Source organism: Bufo bufo, chromosome 1, assembly GCF_905171765.1.
Source record: "Bufo bufo chromosome 1, aBufBuf1.1, whole genome shotgun sequence".
Taxonomy (NCBI): Eukaryota; Metazoa; Chordata; class Amphibia; order Anura; family Bufonidae; genus Bufo; species Bufo bufo.
In genome coordinates, this window is record NC_053389.1 from 315,518,394 (window position 1) to 315,536,353 (window position 17,960).

The 17,960-nt window shown below is 38.5% G+C and overlaps 3 protein-coding genes across 7 annotated transcripts in view; all 3 read right to left on the reverse strand.

Annotated features, from left to right (window-relative positions):
• The window catches only part of LOC121008655 (protocadherin gamma-C5-like), a 236,440-nt gene extending 219,237 nt beyond the window's left edge, over nt 1-17,203 (reverse strand). Inside the window, 2 exon segments of the mRNA XM_040441342.1 lie at nt 14,653-14,836; nt 14,839-17,203. Coding sequence (XP_040297276.1) covers nt 14,675-14,836; nt 14,839-17,088 — 2,412 coding nt within the window. The 5' untranslated portion in view covers nt 17,089-17,203 and the 3' untranslated portion in view covers nt 14,653-14,674.
• The window catches only part of LOC121008577 (protocadherin gamma-C5-like), a 392,139-nt gene that overhangs the window by 234,325 nt on the left and 139,854 nt on the right, over nt 1-17,960 (reverse strand). The window contains exon 1 of one of the 5 annotated variants that reach the window (XM_040441208.1): nt 104-2,688. The exons of the other annotated variants lie outside the window; for them this stretch is intronic. Within the exon in view, the coding sequence (XP_040297142.1) occupies nt 104-2,551 (2,448 nt within the window). The 5' untranslated portion in view covers nt 2,552-2,688. Of the gene's footprint in view, nt 1-103; nt 2,689-17,960 lie in introns of those variants that run through there. 5 annotated transcript variants of the gene reach the window in all.
• On the reverse strand, nt 5,143-7,717 carry LOC121008736 (protocadherin gamma-C5-like). The gene is given in 2 exon segments (XM_040441434.1): nt 5,143-5,311; nt 5,314-7,717. Coding segments are annotated over 2 exon segments (2,319 nt in total). The 5' UTR covers nt 7,564-7,717; the 3' UTR covers nt 5,143-5,242.

Here is a 17,960-nt window from a genome sequence, read left to right on the forward strand (position 1 = left end):
TTACATTTGTAGCATTGAACAAATTATTTTAAAAAAGAATACTTAACTTTAATTATATTTCAATGGTTGGAAAAGTAACCACTGTTATAATATTATGACTTACATTGTTTGGAGCATTCAATGAATCGCTCACAGATGAGGCTTCTTGAGATAGTTCTGTTAATGGAGGGAAATTTATGGGCTGCACAATACTGAAATCCTGTTGCTCTGGGGCTGTGGTAAAATGAGTTTGGTAACTCTGCCCCTGAGATCCTGGAGGGACCATCCTGACCTCCATGTATTTTAATGTCCCGTCAGTGTTCAGGTACAGAGCTGGCTGATACTGATCTGTGAAGGCTTTGGTTTGGGATCCACCAAGAAAACAGCAACTACTGCTATAATCATAGCTGTCCTTCCTTAGACACCTTACCAATAATATCATGAAGGTAACAAGTGACACTAAACTTATGGCCACTAGGGAAATTATTAAATACAGAGTCATATCTGATGGGGGTTTGGAATTTTTCAGGAAGTCACCAGATTTAGGTCTTTCCACTATAACCTCATCTGCTGTAGTGACAACAACAGTCACAGTGGTGGATAATGGAGGATTCCCCTGATCACTGATAGAAATGACAAGTTGTTGCTCCATGTTCTCGGTTTCCTGTAATCCTCTCACAGTTCTCACCTCTCCTGTGTGTTTAGACACTTGAAACCATGAATAATTGATGGGGTCAATGAGAGTAAACACCAACCAGGCATTGTGACCAGAGTCCAGATCCACTGCAGACAGTTTTGTCACCAGATATCCAGCACTTGCAGACTTTGGAATCCTCTCTTGGACAATGAGGTCTTCAGAGTGCTCTGGATACAGCAGAGCTGGGGCATTGTCATTTGTATCCAGAATAAAGACAAAGACAGGAACAGTAGAGGATAACTGTGGAGATCCAGAGTCTTCTACCTTTATGGTGATTTGTAAAACCTGGATCTGCTCATAGTCAAAGGAACGCTGAGCATATATATTCCCATCATTAGAATGAATGTAGACAAAGGAGGATACAGAGGAGCCATCAATGTGACTCTCCACTATGGAGTAAACCAGGTCAGAATTAACCCCCTCATCTAGGTCAGTAGCAGATACTATACATAGAAGAGTCCCAGGGTCACTATTCTCATTAATGAAAGCATTATAGGTGGATTGTGTGAAGACTGGAGCATTATCATTAATATCTGACACACTGAGGGTGACACTTGTTTTACTATATAGAGGAGGAGACCCTAAATCAGAGGCAATCAGCTCTATAGTGTATTGGGAGGTTTCCTCTCTATCTAGATTTCCATCGGTCACTAATGCATAACGGTTCTGATAGGATCTTATTTTGAAAGGCACATTTGGTGAAACAGTCAGGCCTATTTCTCCATTTTTTCCAGAGTCTTTGTCTTTTACACTAATAAAACCAACAACTGTATCTGTTGGGGAATTTTCAGGGATATTATTATTATTTTTTACTGTTGAAAATGACATTTCAGGGGGATTGTCATTGACATCTTCAACTTCTACCTGAATTATGCAGTTCCCCTCTAATTTGGGGAATCCTTTGTCTTCTGCCTTAATGGATAACTCAAAAAAATGAGAATCTTCAAAATCCACAACTCTATTAATGTAAATCTCTCCACTTTGTTTATTTACCGAAAATATTTCTCTAGCAGATTCAGAGGTATGATCATCAAACGAAAACTCAATTAGACCATTTGCTCCATCATCCTGATCTGTGGCATTCAGTGTTAATATGACAGTTTTCAATGACAGATTTTCCTTAATACTGACTTTATAAACTGTCTGATTAAAAACTGGAGGATTATCATTAATATCTAATACAACTATTGTTATCCTGCAGGTCCCTGATCTGGCTGGTTCTCCTCCATCAATAGCTGTGAGAACAAGGTCATGTTCTTGTTTTTCTTCTCTATCTAAAACCTTTTCTAGTATCAGCTGAGGGATGAGCGTTCCGTCCTTACGAGTCTTCACAGACAGTGAGAAATAAGGATTTGTATTCAATGTATACTGACTGACACCATTTACACCAACATCTAAATCTTTTGCAATCTCTAAGGCAAATCGAGCACCAGGACCTGCAAATATTTCTGTGATCTCTATAATGCGATCATCAGATGAGAATGTGGGAGAATTATCATTAATATCCAGAACCACTATTTCCAGACTGAAAAGCTCCACAGGATTCTCAGCCACAACCTCTAACTGCAGTAAACAGCGAGGACTGGATCCACACAGGCTCTCCCTATCAATCCTGTCCTTCGCAGCCAACCCTCCATTTGCCTGATTTACACTGAAATACGTTTGGTATTTTTCAGATCTCAGATCTATCCTGCGCTGAGAGATCTCTGAACGTTTTATCCCCAGATCCTGAGCTACATTTCCCACCAATGTCCCTGGATCAGATTCCTCAACAATAGAATAACGAAGCTGCCCAGAGACCCAGCCCCAGCTACACAGGAGAAAGGAGCAGACTACTTGCCATTTCCAGCACTGACAAAAGCCTCTGATGTCCATATCTTAAATGATTGTCTTTATACTTGATGTCATATAGATCCTGTGTAATCCAAGCTTCATAAGGGATATGAATTTATCTGTTCATGTTCCCAAAAATATCCATTTGAAAGAAATAAAAATCCATAGGACTCTCATCAGGGCAGCAGCTCTTCTTTGTGTGAGAGAAACGATGGGAGGGTGAATCACTGAGCCAGGGGGAGGAGAGCGCAGAGCTGACAAACGCAGATTCTCCTGTATTGCTAAAATAGGACTGGATGACAAGACTACCCTCTACTGGACAATATTAAGAATGCAGCAAATAAGCAGAACATAAAAGTGTTGGATAAATAACGGAAGGATTTCAGAATTATAGAAGTTATGCTATGCTATATTATAAAATAGAAGAAAGAAAGAAAAACATATTTCAAAGTATGAGTCAAATTCATTGAATGATTATCCTTGTATGGAATTTTTATGCTGTAAAGTATTTTAAAGTATGAAGACAAAAATACCTTTTAAGTTTTATAGTTGTGGTAATTTAAAAGTAATAATTAAAAACAATTAAGACGTCCTTAAAGTAATTTCCTTCGCCCTCTAATTGCTCCCTCTTAAATACACAGCACTAAGGTATAATATATAATAAAACATAATTCACTATTTAGATCTCACAACTACAAAATGCATTATGTTTAATAAAAGTAATTGTACACAAATAAAATATCAAATACATACAGTATTTAATAAAATATGATATAAAATAAATGCTATGTTAATGTAAATTGTATGATGAAAGTCACTTAATACATAATCATATATGTGAGTGCTACTCATCTAAAATGTTTAATACTTTGTCTTAAAAAGGGAACACAAATGAGGAATTTTTGTTTATTGGCAACCTTGGATAATATGAAGTAACCACCATTATATGATCATTCCAGATTGGTATATAGTTGGAGATCATACTTAGGCTACTTTCATATCTCTGTTTTCCTTTCCCGTTTTGAGATCTAGTTTTGTCCCAAATTCATTGTCAATGGGGACAAATGCATTCCATTCCATATTGTTGCGTTCCCATGCCGGACACAAATCCGCTGCAAGAAGCGTTTTTGTGTGCGTCATGGCATTCTGATCAAGAAGGATCTGGCTTGAAACACAATGTAAGTTGAAGGTGCCGGATCTGTATTTTTTTTGGACACAATAGTTTTAGTGCCGTATCTGTGTGGTTCATTTTGGAGATGATACAACTGGATCTGTTCTACACAGATACAGACGGTTGTATTATTGACCGGATGCGTAAAGAAGCTGTGAGACAGTGACAGAAAGAGTGATTGATGGCAGGTACTTTTCCCCCAGAATCCTGTCCTATGTAGCTTAAGGGAGTGCTCAGTATGTAGTGGAAAGTCTAAGCTTTCCTGAGGGGGCTTTGTGTAAAAGCCGGTATAGGGCCTGGAGTTTTAGATTGGGGAAGAGTTGGGTGGGCTCCTCAATCCACAGTCCACTTCTGGTAGAGATCTAGCCTGCTGTCTCTGATTAGCTGCGCCTGCAGCATTTGTATAAAAAGAACCCGGGCAGAGAGCCTGGGCCTGAGAACTGGCTGATATCTGTAACTGGCACACTGGTGCTTGTGAGTAATCTTCACAGCTGACAGTATGGTACCTAGTACAGCCAGGGAAATAATGTCTAGTTAGTGCTCAGACGAGCAGGATTTGTTTTGTGTTTTGCCTGAAATGTAAGGCCCCTTGCAGATAAGCATGTGTCACACTGCGGGTCTGTATCGCGGCTCCCGGCGTGATCTCCCAGTACTGACGTGGTCACATAGCATTATATTGATTTATGATGCTATGTAACCCCTACAGTTTTGGAATGTATTGAATAACACTGGCAGCATTATGTCAGTGTTATCCAATACATTTCAGAACTGTAAGGGTTATATAGCATCATAAATCAATATAATTAGGGATGAGTGAATCGACTTCGGATGAAATATCCAAAGTAGATTTGCATAAAATTTAGTTCCAATACTGCACGGAGCTGGAGCTCCGTACAGTATTAGAATGTATTGGCTCCGATGAGCCGAAGTAATGAGCCGAAGTAATTGTAAAAAAAACATTTCCCGAACTTCGGTTCCAAGGTATCACTTTTTTGTAAGAAGCGGGTGCAATGACAGGGAGCTGCGATAGCGCCTCAGATGCCCCGTTCATACATGATCGTTGCATTTGAGTGTAAAAACTGTGTAAAATTAACATAAAAAAAATTAATCAAACTTACAGCCTCCATTTGCTCGTGACGGACTCGCTACTGCCATTTTGTTTGAAGATATTGCGCAAAATCTTGTGCGGTGCAAGATGACGTTAACACGCACAGGATTTCAGCCAATATCTTCAATCAAGATGGCACCTGGTGGCCGTCGTGAGCAAATGGAGGCGGTAAGTTAGATTTTTTTTGTTTTTTTTTTACACTATTTCAGGTTAAATCTTGAATTTATCCTGAAATTTTTCGCTCATCTCTAGTAATAATAAATTAAATATTTTCACTTTATTTTTAACGTTGCCACAAAAAACATGTTATTATACTATAATTTGATAACTTACATTATTTGGATCATTCAGCAATTCCCCCTCAGACGAGGCTTCTTGAGATAAATCATTTAATGGAGAACATTTTAAAGGCTGCACAATAGTAAAATCCTGTTGCTCTGGGGCTGGGGTAAAATTAGTTTGGTACCTCTGCCCCTCGGATCCTGGAGGAACCATCCTGACCTCCATGTATTTTAAGGTCCCATCAGTGTTCAGGTACAGAGCTGGCTGATACTGATCTGTGTATGTTTTGGATTGGGATCCACCAAGAACACAACAGCTACTGTTATAATCATAATTTTCCTTCCTCAGACATCTCACCAATAATATCATGAAGGTAACAAGTGAGACTAAACTGATGGCCACTAGGGAAATGATTAAATACAGTGTCATATCTGAAGAGGGTTTGGAATTTGTCAGGAAGTCGCCAGATTTTGGTCTTTCCACTACAACCGCATCTTCTATAGTGACAAGTACAGTCACTGTGGTGGATAATGGAGGATTCCCCTGATCACTGATAGAAATGACAAGTTGTTGCTCCATGTTCTCGGTTTCTTGTAATCCTCTAAGAGTTCTCACCTCTCCTGTGTGTGTAGACACTTGAAACCATGAATAATTGATGGGGTCAATGAGAGTAAACACCAACCAGGCATTGTGACCAGAGTCCAGATCCACTGCAGACAATTTTGTCACCAGATATCCAGCACTTGTAGACTTTGGGATTCTTCCTTGGACAATGAGGTCTTCAGAGTGTTCTGGATACAGCAAAGCTGGTGCATTGTCATTTGTATCCAGAATGAAGATAAAGACGGGAACAGTGGAAGATAACTGTGGAGATCCTGAGTCTTCTACTTTTATGGTGATTTGTACAACCTGGATCTGCTCATAGTCAAAGGAACGCTGAGCATATATATTCCCATCATTAGAATGAATGTAGACAAAGGAGGATACAGAGGAGCCATCAATCTGACTCTCCACCATGGAGTAAACCAGATCAGAATTAACCCCCTCATCTAGGTCAGTAGCAGATACTGTACATAGAAGAATCCCAGGGTCACTGTTCTCATTAATAAAAGCATTATAGGTGGATTGTGTGAAGACTGGAGCATTATCATTAATATCTGACACACTGAGGGTGATGCTTATTTTACTGTATAGAGGAGGAGACCCTAAATCAGAGGCTGTCAGCTCTATAGTGTATTGGGAGGTTTCCTCTCTATCTAGATTTCCATCTGTCACCAATGCATAACCGTTCTGAGTGGATTTTATTTTAAAAGGCACATTTGGTGATATGTTCAGTCGTATTTCTCCATACTTTCCAGAATCATCATCCTTTACATTTACAAACCCAACAATTGTTCCTACTGGAGCATTTTCGACAATAAATTTTGTCACTGTAGAAAACGTAATTTCAGGAGGATTATCATTAACATCTTCTACTTCCACATGCACTATGCAGTTCCCCTCTAATATGGGAGATCCTTTGTCTTCTGCTTTAATAGATAACTCATAAAAGCTTTTTTCTTCAAAATCCACATAACCATTAATATAAATCTCTCCAGTTTGTTCATTTAGAGAAAATATTTTTCTAGCGGATTCAAATGTGTGTCCATCAAAAGAAAAATGAATCTCCCCATTTGCTCCATCATCCTGATCTGTGGCATTCAATGTTAATATGACAGTTTTCAATGGCAGATTTTCCCTGATACTGACTTTATAAACTGACTGATTAAAGACTGGAGGATTATCATTAATATCTAATACAACTACTGTTATCCTGCAGGTCCCTGACCTGGCTGGTTCTCCTCCATCAATTGCTGTGAGAATCAGGTCGTGTTCTTGTTTTTCTTCTCTATCTAAAACCTTTTCTAGTATCAGCTGAGGGATGAGCGTTCCGTCCTTACGAGTCTTCACAGTCAATGAGAAATAAGGATTTGTATTCAATGTATACTGACTGACACCATTCACACCGACATCTAAATCTTTTGCAATGTCTAAAGCAAATCGAGCACCAGGACTTGCTAATAATTCTGTGATTTTAATAATATAATCATGAGATGAGAATGTGGGAGAATTATCATTAATATCCAAAATCTCTATTTCCAGACTGAAAAGCTCAACAGGATTCTCAGCCACAACCTCTAACTGCAGTAAACAGCGGGGACTGGATCCACACAGGTTCTCCCTATCAATCCTGTCCTTCACAGCCAACCCTCCATTTGCCTGATTTACACTGAAATATTTTTGGTATTTTTCAGATCTCAGATCTATCCTGCGCTGAGAGATCTCTGAACGTTTTATCCTCAGATCCTGAGCTACATTTCCTACCAATGTCCGTGGATCAGATTCCTCAACAATAGAATAACGAAGCTGCCCAGAGACCCAGCCCCAGCTACAAAGGAGAAAGGAGCAGACTACTTGCCATTTGCAGCACTGACAAAAGCCTCTGATGTCCATATCTTAAATGATTGTCTTGTTATTTGATGTCATGTAGATCATGTGTAATCCAAGCTGCATGAGGAATATGAATTTATCTGTCCATGTTCCCAAAAATTCAATCCAATGATGAAAATAATCATCCACAGGGCTCTCCTCGGAGCAGCAGCTCTTCTTTGTGTGAAAGCAACGATGGGCGGGTGAATCACTGAGCCAGGGGGAGGAGAGCGCAGAGCTGATATGAGAATGTTGTCTAGTGTAGCTAAAATAATGGACTGGAGGACAAGTCTACCCTCTACTGACCAACAGTGAGAATGCAGCAAATTGAAGGAGAAAACAGTAAAATAGAAATATTGGAAATATAGACTCACTGAATATTTGGGAATAATATATATATATATATATATATATATATATATTACAGATTAATCTATTATTATTATTATTATTTACTGCCATATATAGTTTTCTGATACTAATCTCATAACTGATATAATATTGTTGCATTTTCAGCATTAAATTGTCTGCTTTATAGGATTTGTATTTCCATTTGAATCTTTTTCTTTGAGATGCAAAAGACATGAATAAGGGAGTTTCGCAGCCTTTCAGAAGTCCTGTAGCATAAGGGTTATGCATAGGGAGTTTTGTTAAAAGGTATCATACCTGCAAGGCTCTTCTTTTGTTACTCTTAGTGAAAGCACTAAACAAGCTTTCTACTGGCTAACATGGTACCAGATGTTTTCCTTTTTTTTTTTTATATTACCATTATCACACACTGTTTCTTTTCCATCAAAGGTATTCTCCAGAAATTTCTTATAATGGCTACCAGCAACCCCTCTTAGAATTTGAATGGAATGGTTTGTTTACTGATATAGTGTAAGGGGTGGGCAGCTGGAACCCCACTGTATCCATCATACATTGCTAAGTCTGATGGCATATTGCAGGCATGGATCACACCACTTCTTTTGAATTGTAGAGCTGAGTTTCTGCTCTACAATCTTATAAAACAAAATAAAAACCGGAAATCAGAAACAAAATATAAAAAGTACACAGTCTGTGTTAGTTAAACATAAAATTGTTCATGAACACCAATTTAATTACTTCAATCATGGTTTTACAACTCGAGGATTAACTAATTATAAGGTTTACTGGGGTACCCTTTTTATATCACTATTAGCAATGTGTAATGCACTTGTATGTTCACATCACATTACATTTAACATATGTTTGGCATGTACACTGGGAAAAGTTCCTTGTAGACATGAACATATAGCCTATGCACCATGTTCAGCTGTACAGATGGCCACTGTGGCAAGCAGGCATACTGCATCTATTGCAAGTAAGAAAATTGCCAACATTCAATAATCTGAGTGTATGTATGAGCACTCTACACACCTCACCACCCTAGACCAAAAGGGATGTTACCACTAATTCCTTTAATGCCCTAAGCCAACAAGGGTGAACAGTTCACAAGATTTACAGGAATATTACCCATTTCTGCAGGTGAAAAAAAGATTGTACATAGTAACTCTCCTCTGAACCCTCTCCAGCTCTGCTATGTCTGCCTTGTTCATAGGAGCCCAGAACTGTACACAATACTCCATGTATGGTCTGACTAGTGATTTGTAAAGTGGTAGGACTATGTTCTTATCACGGGCATCTCTGCCCCTTTTGATGCAACCCATTATCTTATTGGCCTTGGCAGCAGCTGCCTAACACTGGTTTCTACAGCTTGGTTTGCTGTTCACTAAAATTTCTAGGTCCTTTTCCATGTCAGTGTTACCCAGTGTTTTACCATTTAGTATGTACTGGTGACTTGCATTATTCCCTCCCATGTGAATTACCTTACATTTCTCACTGTTAAACTCATCTGCCACTTATCTGCCCAAGCCTCCAATCTATCCAGATCCCTCTGTAGTAGTATACTGTCCTCTTCCGTGTTAATTACTTTACACAGTTTAGTGTCATCTGCAAAAAATTATATTTTACTGTGCAGGCCTTCAACAAGATCATTAATAAATATATTGAAGAGAATATGGCCCAATACTAACCCCGGAGGTACTCCACAAGTGACAGTGACCCAATCTGAGTGTGTAGCATTAATAACCACCCTCTGTTTTCTATCACTGAGCAAGTTACTTACCAACATACAGACATTTTCTATCAGTCCAAGCATTCTCATTTAACATACTAACCTTTCATGCGGTACAGTGTCAAATGCTTTGGAGAAGTCCATATATATGACATCCATTCATTCGCTGCTGTCAAGTCTAGAACTTACCTCCTTATAGAAACTGATTAAATTAGTTTGACATGACCGATACCTCATGAAGCCATGCTGATATGGTGTTATTTGCTTATTTTCATTGAGGTACTCCAAGATAGCATCTCTTTGAAAACCTTCAAACAGTTTACCCACGGCAGATGTTAAACTTACTGGCCTATAGTTTCCGGGCTCTGTTTTTGGACCCTTTTTGAATATTAGCACCACATTTGCTATGCGCCAATCCTGTGGAACACTCCCTGTCAGTATAGAGTCCTTAAATATCAGAAATAAAGGTCTGGCTATGACATAACTTAATTATCTTAGGATATGGGGTGTATGCCATCTGGTCCTGGCGATTTTTCTATTTTAATCTTTTTAAGGCGCCGCTGTACTTATTTCTTGGTCAGACAGGGCACTTTTAGTAGGGAATTTACTTTTTGCATTCTGCCTTTCATCTGACAGTTTATTTTCCTCCTTGAATACAGTGGAGAAAGAAATATTTAATAGCTTTGCTTTCTCCTCATCGCTCTCTGCAACTCCCCCTCATTACTCTGTAGATGGCCGACACCTTCAGATTTATACTTTTTACCATTTATATAATTGAAGAACATTTTAGGGTTAGTTTTGCTCTCTTTGGAAATGAATCTCTCTATCTCGTTTGGCTGTTTTTATTTATTTATTGCATATTCTATTTTTTTCTTTATAGTTTTTCAGTGCTTTCTCGCTACCCTCCTGTTTTAGTGATTTAAATGCTATATTTTTGTCAATTATTGCTTTCTTTACAGTTCTATTCAGCCACATAGTTTTTTTCTTGTTCCTTAACCTTTTATTCCTATAAGATATGTACCTCTCGCAATTAGATTTTAGGATGCTTTTAAAAATATCCCATTTTGTGGCTGTATTTTCATTTTTTGAGGACTTTGTCCCAGTTAGTTAGGCCTATGGCCTCTTTCAGTTGGCTAAAATTTGCTTTTTTGAAGTTTGGTATTTTTGTTCCTCCCTGTAGAAACGCTCTTTTGAATGATAATTGGAAGGTTATTACTTTATGGTCACAAATTCCCAGGTGTCCACCAACCTGCACATCTGTTGTTCTGTCAGGTATATTGGTTAATACTAAGTCCAGTATGGCTGTCCCTCTATTTGGGTCCTGAACCAGTTGGGAAAAGTAATTGTCTTTGGTTATTTCCAATAACCTGTTTCCTTTATTAGATATGCAGGTTTCAGTTTCCCAGACTATATCTGGGTAGTTGAAGTCCGCCATAACGACGACCTTATTATGATCTGCCGCCTCGTCTATCTTGTTTAGTAGCAGATTTTCTGTGGACTCTTGTATATTAGATGGTTTATAATATACTCCTATTAGTATTTTATTATTGTTTTTGCCTGCATTTATTTCTACCCACAGTGTTCATGTCCCTCACTTATATCTTATATATACGATCAATAAGAGTTAATAGCAGTCATCATTAATTCAAATTTGAAAAGATATAAGTTAGAGGTATGCTAATGCGCAGGGCCATCTGTGGTGTGTGTGCACTTTTGGCTCCTTGTTTGTATGCCAAACATACCATCGTACTGTGGCCAGGAGTGTCCTTTTGGTCTCCTTAGGGCTGCTATACAGTATGGCAATGTACTTTTTCTGTGATATGGAGTCTCATAGTACTATACATACACTCACCTAAAGAATTATTAGGAACACCTGTTCTATTTCTCATTAATGCAATTATCTAGTCAACCAATCACATGGCAGTTGCTTCAATGCATTTAGGGGTGTGCTCCTGGTCAAGACAATATCCTGAACTCCAAACTGAATGTCAGAATGGGAAAGAAAGGTGATTTAAGCAATTTTGAGCGTGGCATGGTTGTTGGTGCCAGACGGGCCGATCTGAGTATTTCACAATCTGCTCAGTTACTGGGATTTTCACGCACAACCATTTCTAGGGTTTACAAAGAATGGTGTGAAAAGGGAAAAACATCCAGTATGCGGCAGTCCTGTGGGCAAAAATGCCTTGTGGATGCTAGAGGTCAGAGGAGAATGGGCCGACTGATTCAAGCTGATAGAAGAGCAACGTTGACTGAAATAACCACTTGTTACAACCGAGGTATGCAGCAAAGCATTTGTGAAGCCACAACACGCACAACCTTGAGGCGGATGGGCTACAACAGCAGAAGACCCCATCGGGTACCACTCATCTCCACTACAAATAGGAAAAAGAGGCTACAATTTGTACAAGCTCAGCAAAATTGGACTGTTGAAGACTGTTGCCTGGTCTGATGAGTCTCGATTTCTGTTGAGACATTCAAATGGTAGAGTCCGAATTTGGCGTAAACAGAATGAGAACATGTATCCATCCTCTGATGGCTACTTCCAGCAGGATAATGCACCATGTCACAAAGCTCGAATCATTTCAAATTGGTTTCTTGAACATGACAATGAGTTCACTGTACTAAAATGGCCCCCACAGTCACCAGATCTCAACCCAATAGAGCAACTTTGGGATGTGGTGGAACGGGAGCTTCGTGCCCTGAATGTGCATCCCTCAAATCTCCATCAAGTGCAAGATGCTATCCTATCAATATGGGCCAACATTTCTAAAGAATGCTATCAGCACCTTGTTGAATGCCACGTAGAATTAAGGCAGTTCTGAAGGCAAAAAGGGGTCCAACACCGTATTAGTATGGTGTTCCTAATAATTCTTTAGGTGAGTGTATATTTATATTTGGAGCCTATACAATTAATTTCTTTGAGGCTTTCTATTGGAGGTGTATGTTAGGAGACTTTCCCAGCGTACCGTAGACCTCTGATGAAAGGCTCTTACTGTGAGATTTAAAACTAAACTTTAGTTGGGTCAGAACTTATGTTTAAAATATCACGTCTTCTTGGCATAAGAATTTGGTACGTGTATTACATGGGCCTTTGTATATTTATTATTTGCAGTGTCCTCTTAATTGGGAATGGAAACAACATAGATATGTTACAGATATGACTTGAACTGTATTGCATTTTTGTTTTAGATTGCTGCATGTCATTTCTTGTGCCAAAGTAATAGTATAGAACTCCAGGGCACAGTTTTGGTTTATGATCTCTTCATCTTCTACAGTACCTACTTTACAAATTAATATAAGGCCTAAATTTCTCTATAATAATAATAATCATCATTTTTATTTATATAGCACCACTATATTCCACAAAACTTTACAATTGTAGTCATATAAAACCAGAATGCTCCAGGATTCCAGATTATTATGTCATAAGCCTTCCTTAGGGTCCATTCACACATCCGTGTGTGTTTTGTGGATCCACACATCCGTGGATCCACAAAACACGGACACCGGCAATGTGCGTTTCGCATTTTGTGGACCGCCAGGACTAATAGAATATGCCTATTCTTGTCTGCAATTGCGACAAGAATAGGGCATGTTCTATTTTTTTCGGGAACGGAAATGCGGACCCGGAAGTGCATGTCCGCATTTCCGGATCTGGCCCGCACATCGTGTGGCCCCATAGAAATGAATGGGTCCGCAAGAATTGCGGACGTGTGAATGGACCCTAAACAGCAGCTCTTGCCACATTCATACAATACAAGCATGCTTGACCATTTTGAGCATGCATGTATATTAAGCAGTCAATTTTCTTAAGATTTAAAGAGATTGAAAAAGCAAGTAGCAGCATGGCAAAGTATTAGCAAAAATGTTAAAGTTTCTACATTCCTGCATCATTGCTATTAGTCCATTTTTCATATTTAACATTCAGCTCAAACTCTAATTGTCTCGATAAAGATTATCAATTTATATTGTAGCAAAGATTATAAGGAAATATTAAATGACAATTATATAACAACAAGCAGGTAGGTGCCGAACCAAAGTACAAAAAGGAAGTAGGGTTTTACACAACCATACCTAACAGATGAACCAAAAATAGAGACAGTGGAATGGCAAGCATAGTGAGCACACAAGAATACATAAAAAAAAATCTTTATCAAAAATAGAAGACATTACCGTGTACAAATATACCCATAAAAACATCTAAAAACAGTAATTGAAAACACTGGGGGGGGGGGGGTGCAATGATAAGAACCCTCCCATATATCATCCCACATTAAACAATAAATCAAATGCCATGTGTGCATGGGATGGGCAAACCATCACACTCTCCAGGCTTCAAGCGTCTGGTTTACAGGTTTCACTTTTACTACATCATGTTTTTTGTCATCACTTGCTTGATATTTTGATAATCTCTTGAATGTATGCCTTGATTGTATTACTCTGTTGCTCTGCAGACCTGGGATTTGATTTATTGCTTCATGGAGGATGGTGTATAAGAGGGTTCTTATCATACCACCCCCCAGTATGTTTAACTACTTTTTTTAGATGTTTTTATGGGTTTATTTATACATGGTAACGTCTTCTGTTTTGGATAAATAATTTCTATGTATTTCTCTGGTGTGCTCACTATACTTGCCATACCACTGTCTCTCTTTCTGGCTCAAATATCAGTTACATATAATAAATTATATTAATAATAAGATTTATAAAGTAATTGTGAGACAATTCACACAAAAAAAACAACTATGAAAAAAGCAAAAATGCTAAATCTATAACAAACGCCACCAACAATAATGTCCAGCTGTTATTATCCAATATTGCAATAAAGCCATAGACACCCTATATAAGCAGGAATTTTTTACAAAAAAACTTAATGTGAAATCAGAGGCTAATAACTTAATTCAATGAGAAGTTGACATAGCAATATCTTAAAGTTATAGTAGAAACTCATTTTACTTGAATTTAATTATTAGCACCAAAACAGTCGACATGTTATCATCTTATATTTTAGCACTTACATTATTTGACTCATTCAGCACCTCAGATGAGGTTTCTTGAAATATATCCTTTAACTGAGGAAAATTCAAAGGTTGCACAATACCGAAATCCTGTTGTTGCTGGACTGGAGGTAAGTGAGTTTGGTAACTCTGCCCCTGGGATCCTGGAGGTAGCATCCTGACCTCCATGTATTTTAAAGTCCCATCAGTGTTCAGGTACAGAGCTGGCTGATACTGATCTGTGCAGGATTTGGAATTATATTCACCCAGAAAGCAGCAACTACTACTGTAATCATATCTGTCTTTCCTCAGACATCTCACCAATAATATCACAAAGGTAACAAGAGAGACTAAGCTGATAGCCACTAGGGAAATTATTAAGTATAGAGTCATATCTGATGGGGGTTTGGAATTTGGAAGGAAGTCCCCAGATTTAGGTATTTCCACTATAACCTCATCTACTATAGCGACAAGTACAGTCACTGTGGTAGATAATGGAGGACTCCCCTGATCACTGATAGAAATAGCAAGTTGTTTCTCCATGTTCTCGGTTTCCTGTAATGCTCTCACAGTTCTGACCTCTCCTGTGTGTTTAGACACTTGAAACCATGAATAATTAATGGAGTCAATAAGAGTAAACACCAACCAGGCATTGTGACCAGAATCCAGATCCACTGCAGACAGTTTTGTCACCAGATATCCTGCACTTGTAGACTTTGGGATCCTCTCTTGGACAATGAGGTCTTCAGAGTGCTCTGGATACAGTAGAACTGGGGCATTGTCATTTGTATCCATAATGAAGATAAAGACGGGAACAGTGGAAGATAACTGTGGAGATCCTGAGTCTTCTACTTTTATGGTGATTTGTAAAACCTGGATCTGCTCATAGTCAAAGGAACGCTGAGCATATATATTCCCATCATTAGAATGAATGTAGACAAAGGAGGATACAGAGGAGCCATCAATCTGACTCTCCACTATGGAGTACACCAGATCAGAATTAACCCCCTCATCTAGGTCAGTAGCAGATACTGTACATAAAAGAGCCCCAGGGTCAATATTCTCCTTAATAAAAGCATTATAAGTAGACTGTGTGAAGACTGGAGCATTATCATTAATGTCTGATACACTGAGGGTGACACTTGTTTTACTGTATAGAGGAGGAGACCCTAAATCAGAAGCTGTCAGCTCTATAGTGTATTGGGAGGTTTCCTCTCTATCTAGACTTCCATCTGTCACCAATATATAACGATTTTTCATATGCTTGATTTTAAAAGGCACATTTGGTGATACATTTAGCTTTATTTCACCATTTTTCCCAGAATCCTCATCTTTCACAATAATAAATCCTAGAATATCCCCAGATGGTGCATTTTCCAGAATATTATTTGTCATTGAAGTAAAAGAAAATTCTGGGTAATTGTCATTCATATCTTCTATTTCCACTTGAACTAAACAGTTTCCCTTTAATTTTGGAAATCCTTTGTCTTCAGCCTTTATAGATAATTCATAAAAGGTTTGCTCTTCATAATCCACAAGTCCAGTTATATAAATCTCCCCAGTTTGCTCATTCACACAAAATATTTCTCTGGCAGATTCAAATGTGTGATCATCAAAAGAAAACTGAATCTCCCCATTTGCTCCATCATCCTGATCTGTTGCATTTAATGTTAATATGACAGTTTTCAATGGCAGATTTTCCCTGATACTGACTTTATAAACTGACTGATTGAAGACTGGAGGATTATCATTAATATCTAATACAACTATTGTTATCCTGCAGGTCCCTGACCTGGCTGGTTCTCCTCCATCAATAGCTGTGAGAATCAGGTCATGTTCTTGTTTTTCTTCTCTATCTAAAACCTTTTCTAGTATGAGCTGAGGGATGAGCGTTCCGTCCTTACGACTCTTCACAGTCAGTGAGAAATAAGGATTTGTATTCAATATATACTGATTGACACCATTCACACCGACATCTAAATCTTTTGCAACATCTAAAGCGAATTGTACCCCAGGACTTGCTACCAATTCTGTGATCTCTATAATGCGATCATTAGATGAGAATGTGGGAGAATTATCATTAATATCCAGAATCTCTATTTCCAGACTGAAAAGCTCCACAGGATTCTCAGCCACAACCTCTAACTGCAGTAAACAGCGGGGACTTGATCCACACAGGCTCTCCCTATCAATCCTGTCCTTCACAGCCAACCCTCCATTTGCCTGATTTACACTGAAATATTTTTGGTATTTTTCAGATCTCAGATCTATCCTGCGCTGAGAGATCTCTGAACGTTTTATCCCCAGATCCTGAGCTACATTCCCCACCAATGTCCCTGGATCAGACTCCTCAACAATAGAATAGCGAAGCTGCCCAGAGACCCAGCCCCAGCTACATAGGAGAAAGGAGCAGACTACTTGCCATTTCCAGCACTGACAAAAGCCTCTGATGTCCATATCTTAAATGATTGTCTTGATATTCAATGTCATGTAGATCCTGTGTAATCCAAGCTGCATGAGGCATATGAAGTTATCTGTCCAAATCTCCGAATATATAATCCATTTGAAAATAATCATCCACAGGGCTTTCATCAGCATCTACAGCTCTTCTTTGTGTGAAAGAAACAATGGGAGGGTGAATCACTGAGCCAGGGGGAGGAGAACGCAGAGCTGACAAAAGCCTTTTTCCCTATTAAAGCTTATAAAATGAATTGGATGACAAGTCTACCCTCTACTGGCCAACAGTGAAAATGCAACAAAGGAAGAAGAACAAAGTAATCTTAGGTGCATATTGGCAAAAATTTGTAAGCCCTACACGCTATAATTCTGGCTTTTGTGACTATTTGTTTTAACTTGGCCCAAATTTTTGACTTTTTGTGATATTATACCACTCACTCTAGTTTTTAAAATAAAGCTTGTTGTGGCATCTGTAGACATATTTAACACAGATTCCTGCAAAACTGATTTTAAAAATGTGCCACATGAAAACGTACTCCAATGTTTTTAAAGGTAATAAAATATTTTACTATGTATAAATTGACAGTTTATTATTATGCTAAAGTATATTTAAAGTATATTTAATGTGTCCTATTTTGGCCTTTAGAACACAATTTTCGTTTTTTTTAAATTCATCCTCAAGTTATGAAAGTCTATTGACTTTAAATTTAAGGGAGTTATCCAGAGTAAGCCAGACCTCCTAGAGTGGCTTACCTTGTTCCCGCCACTGGGTTCTTCGGGGCTGGCACTGTCTCTCCTTGTCACACTGAAATGAACATCCATTGACGAGGGACATATGACCTCTGCAGCTAATTACAGGCCACAGCGGAGAC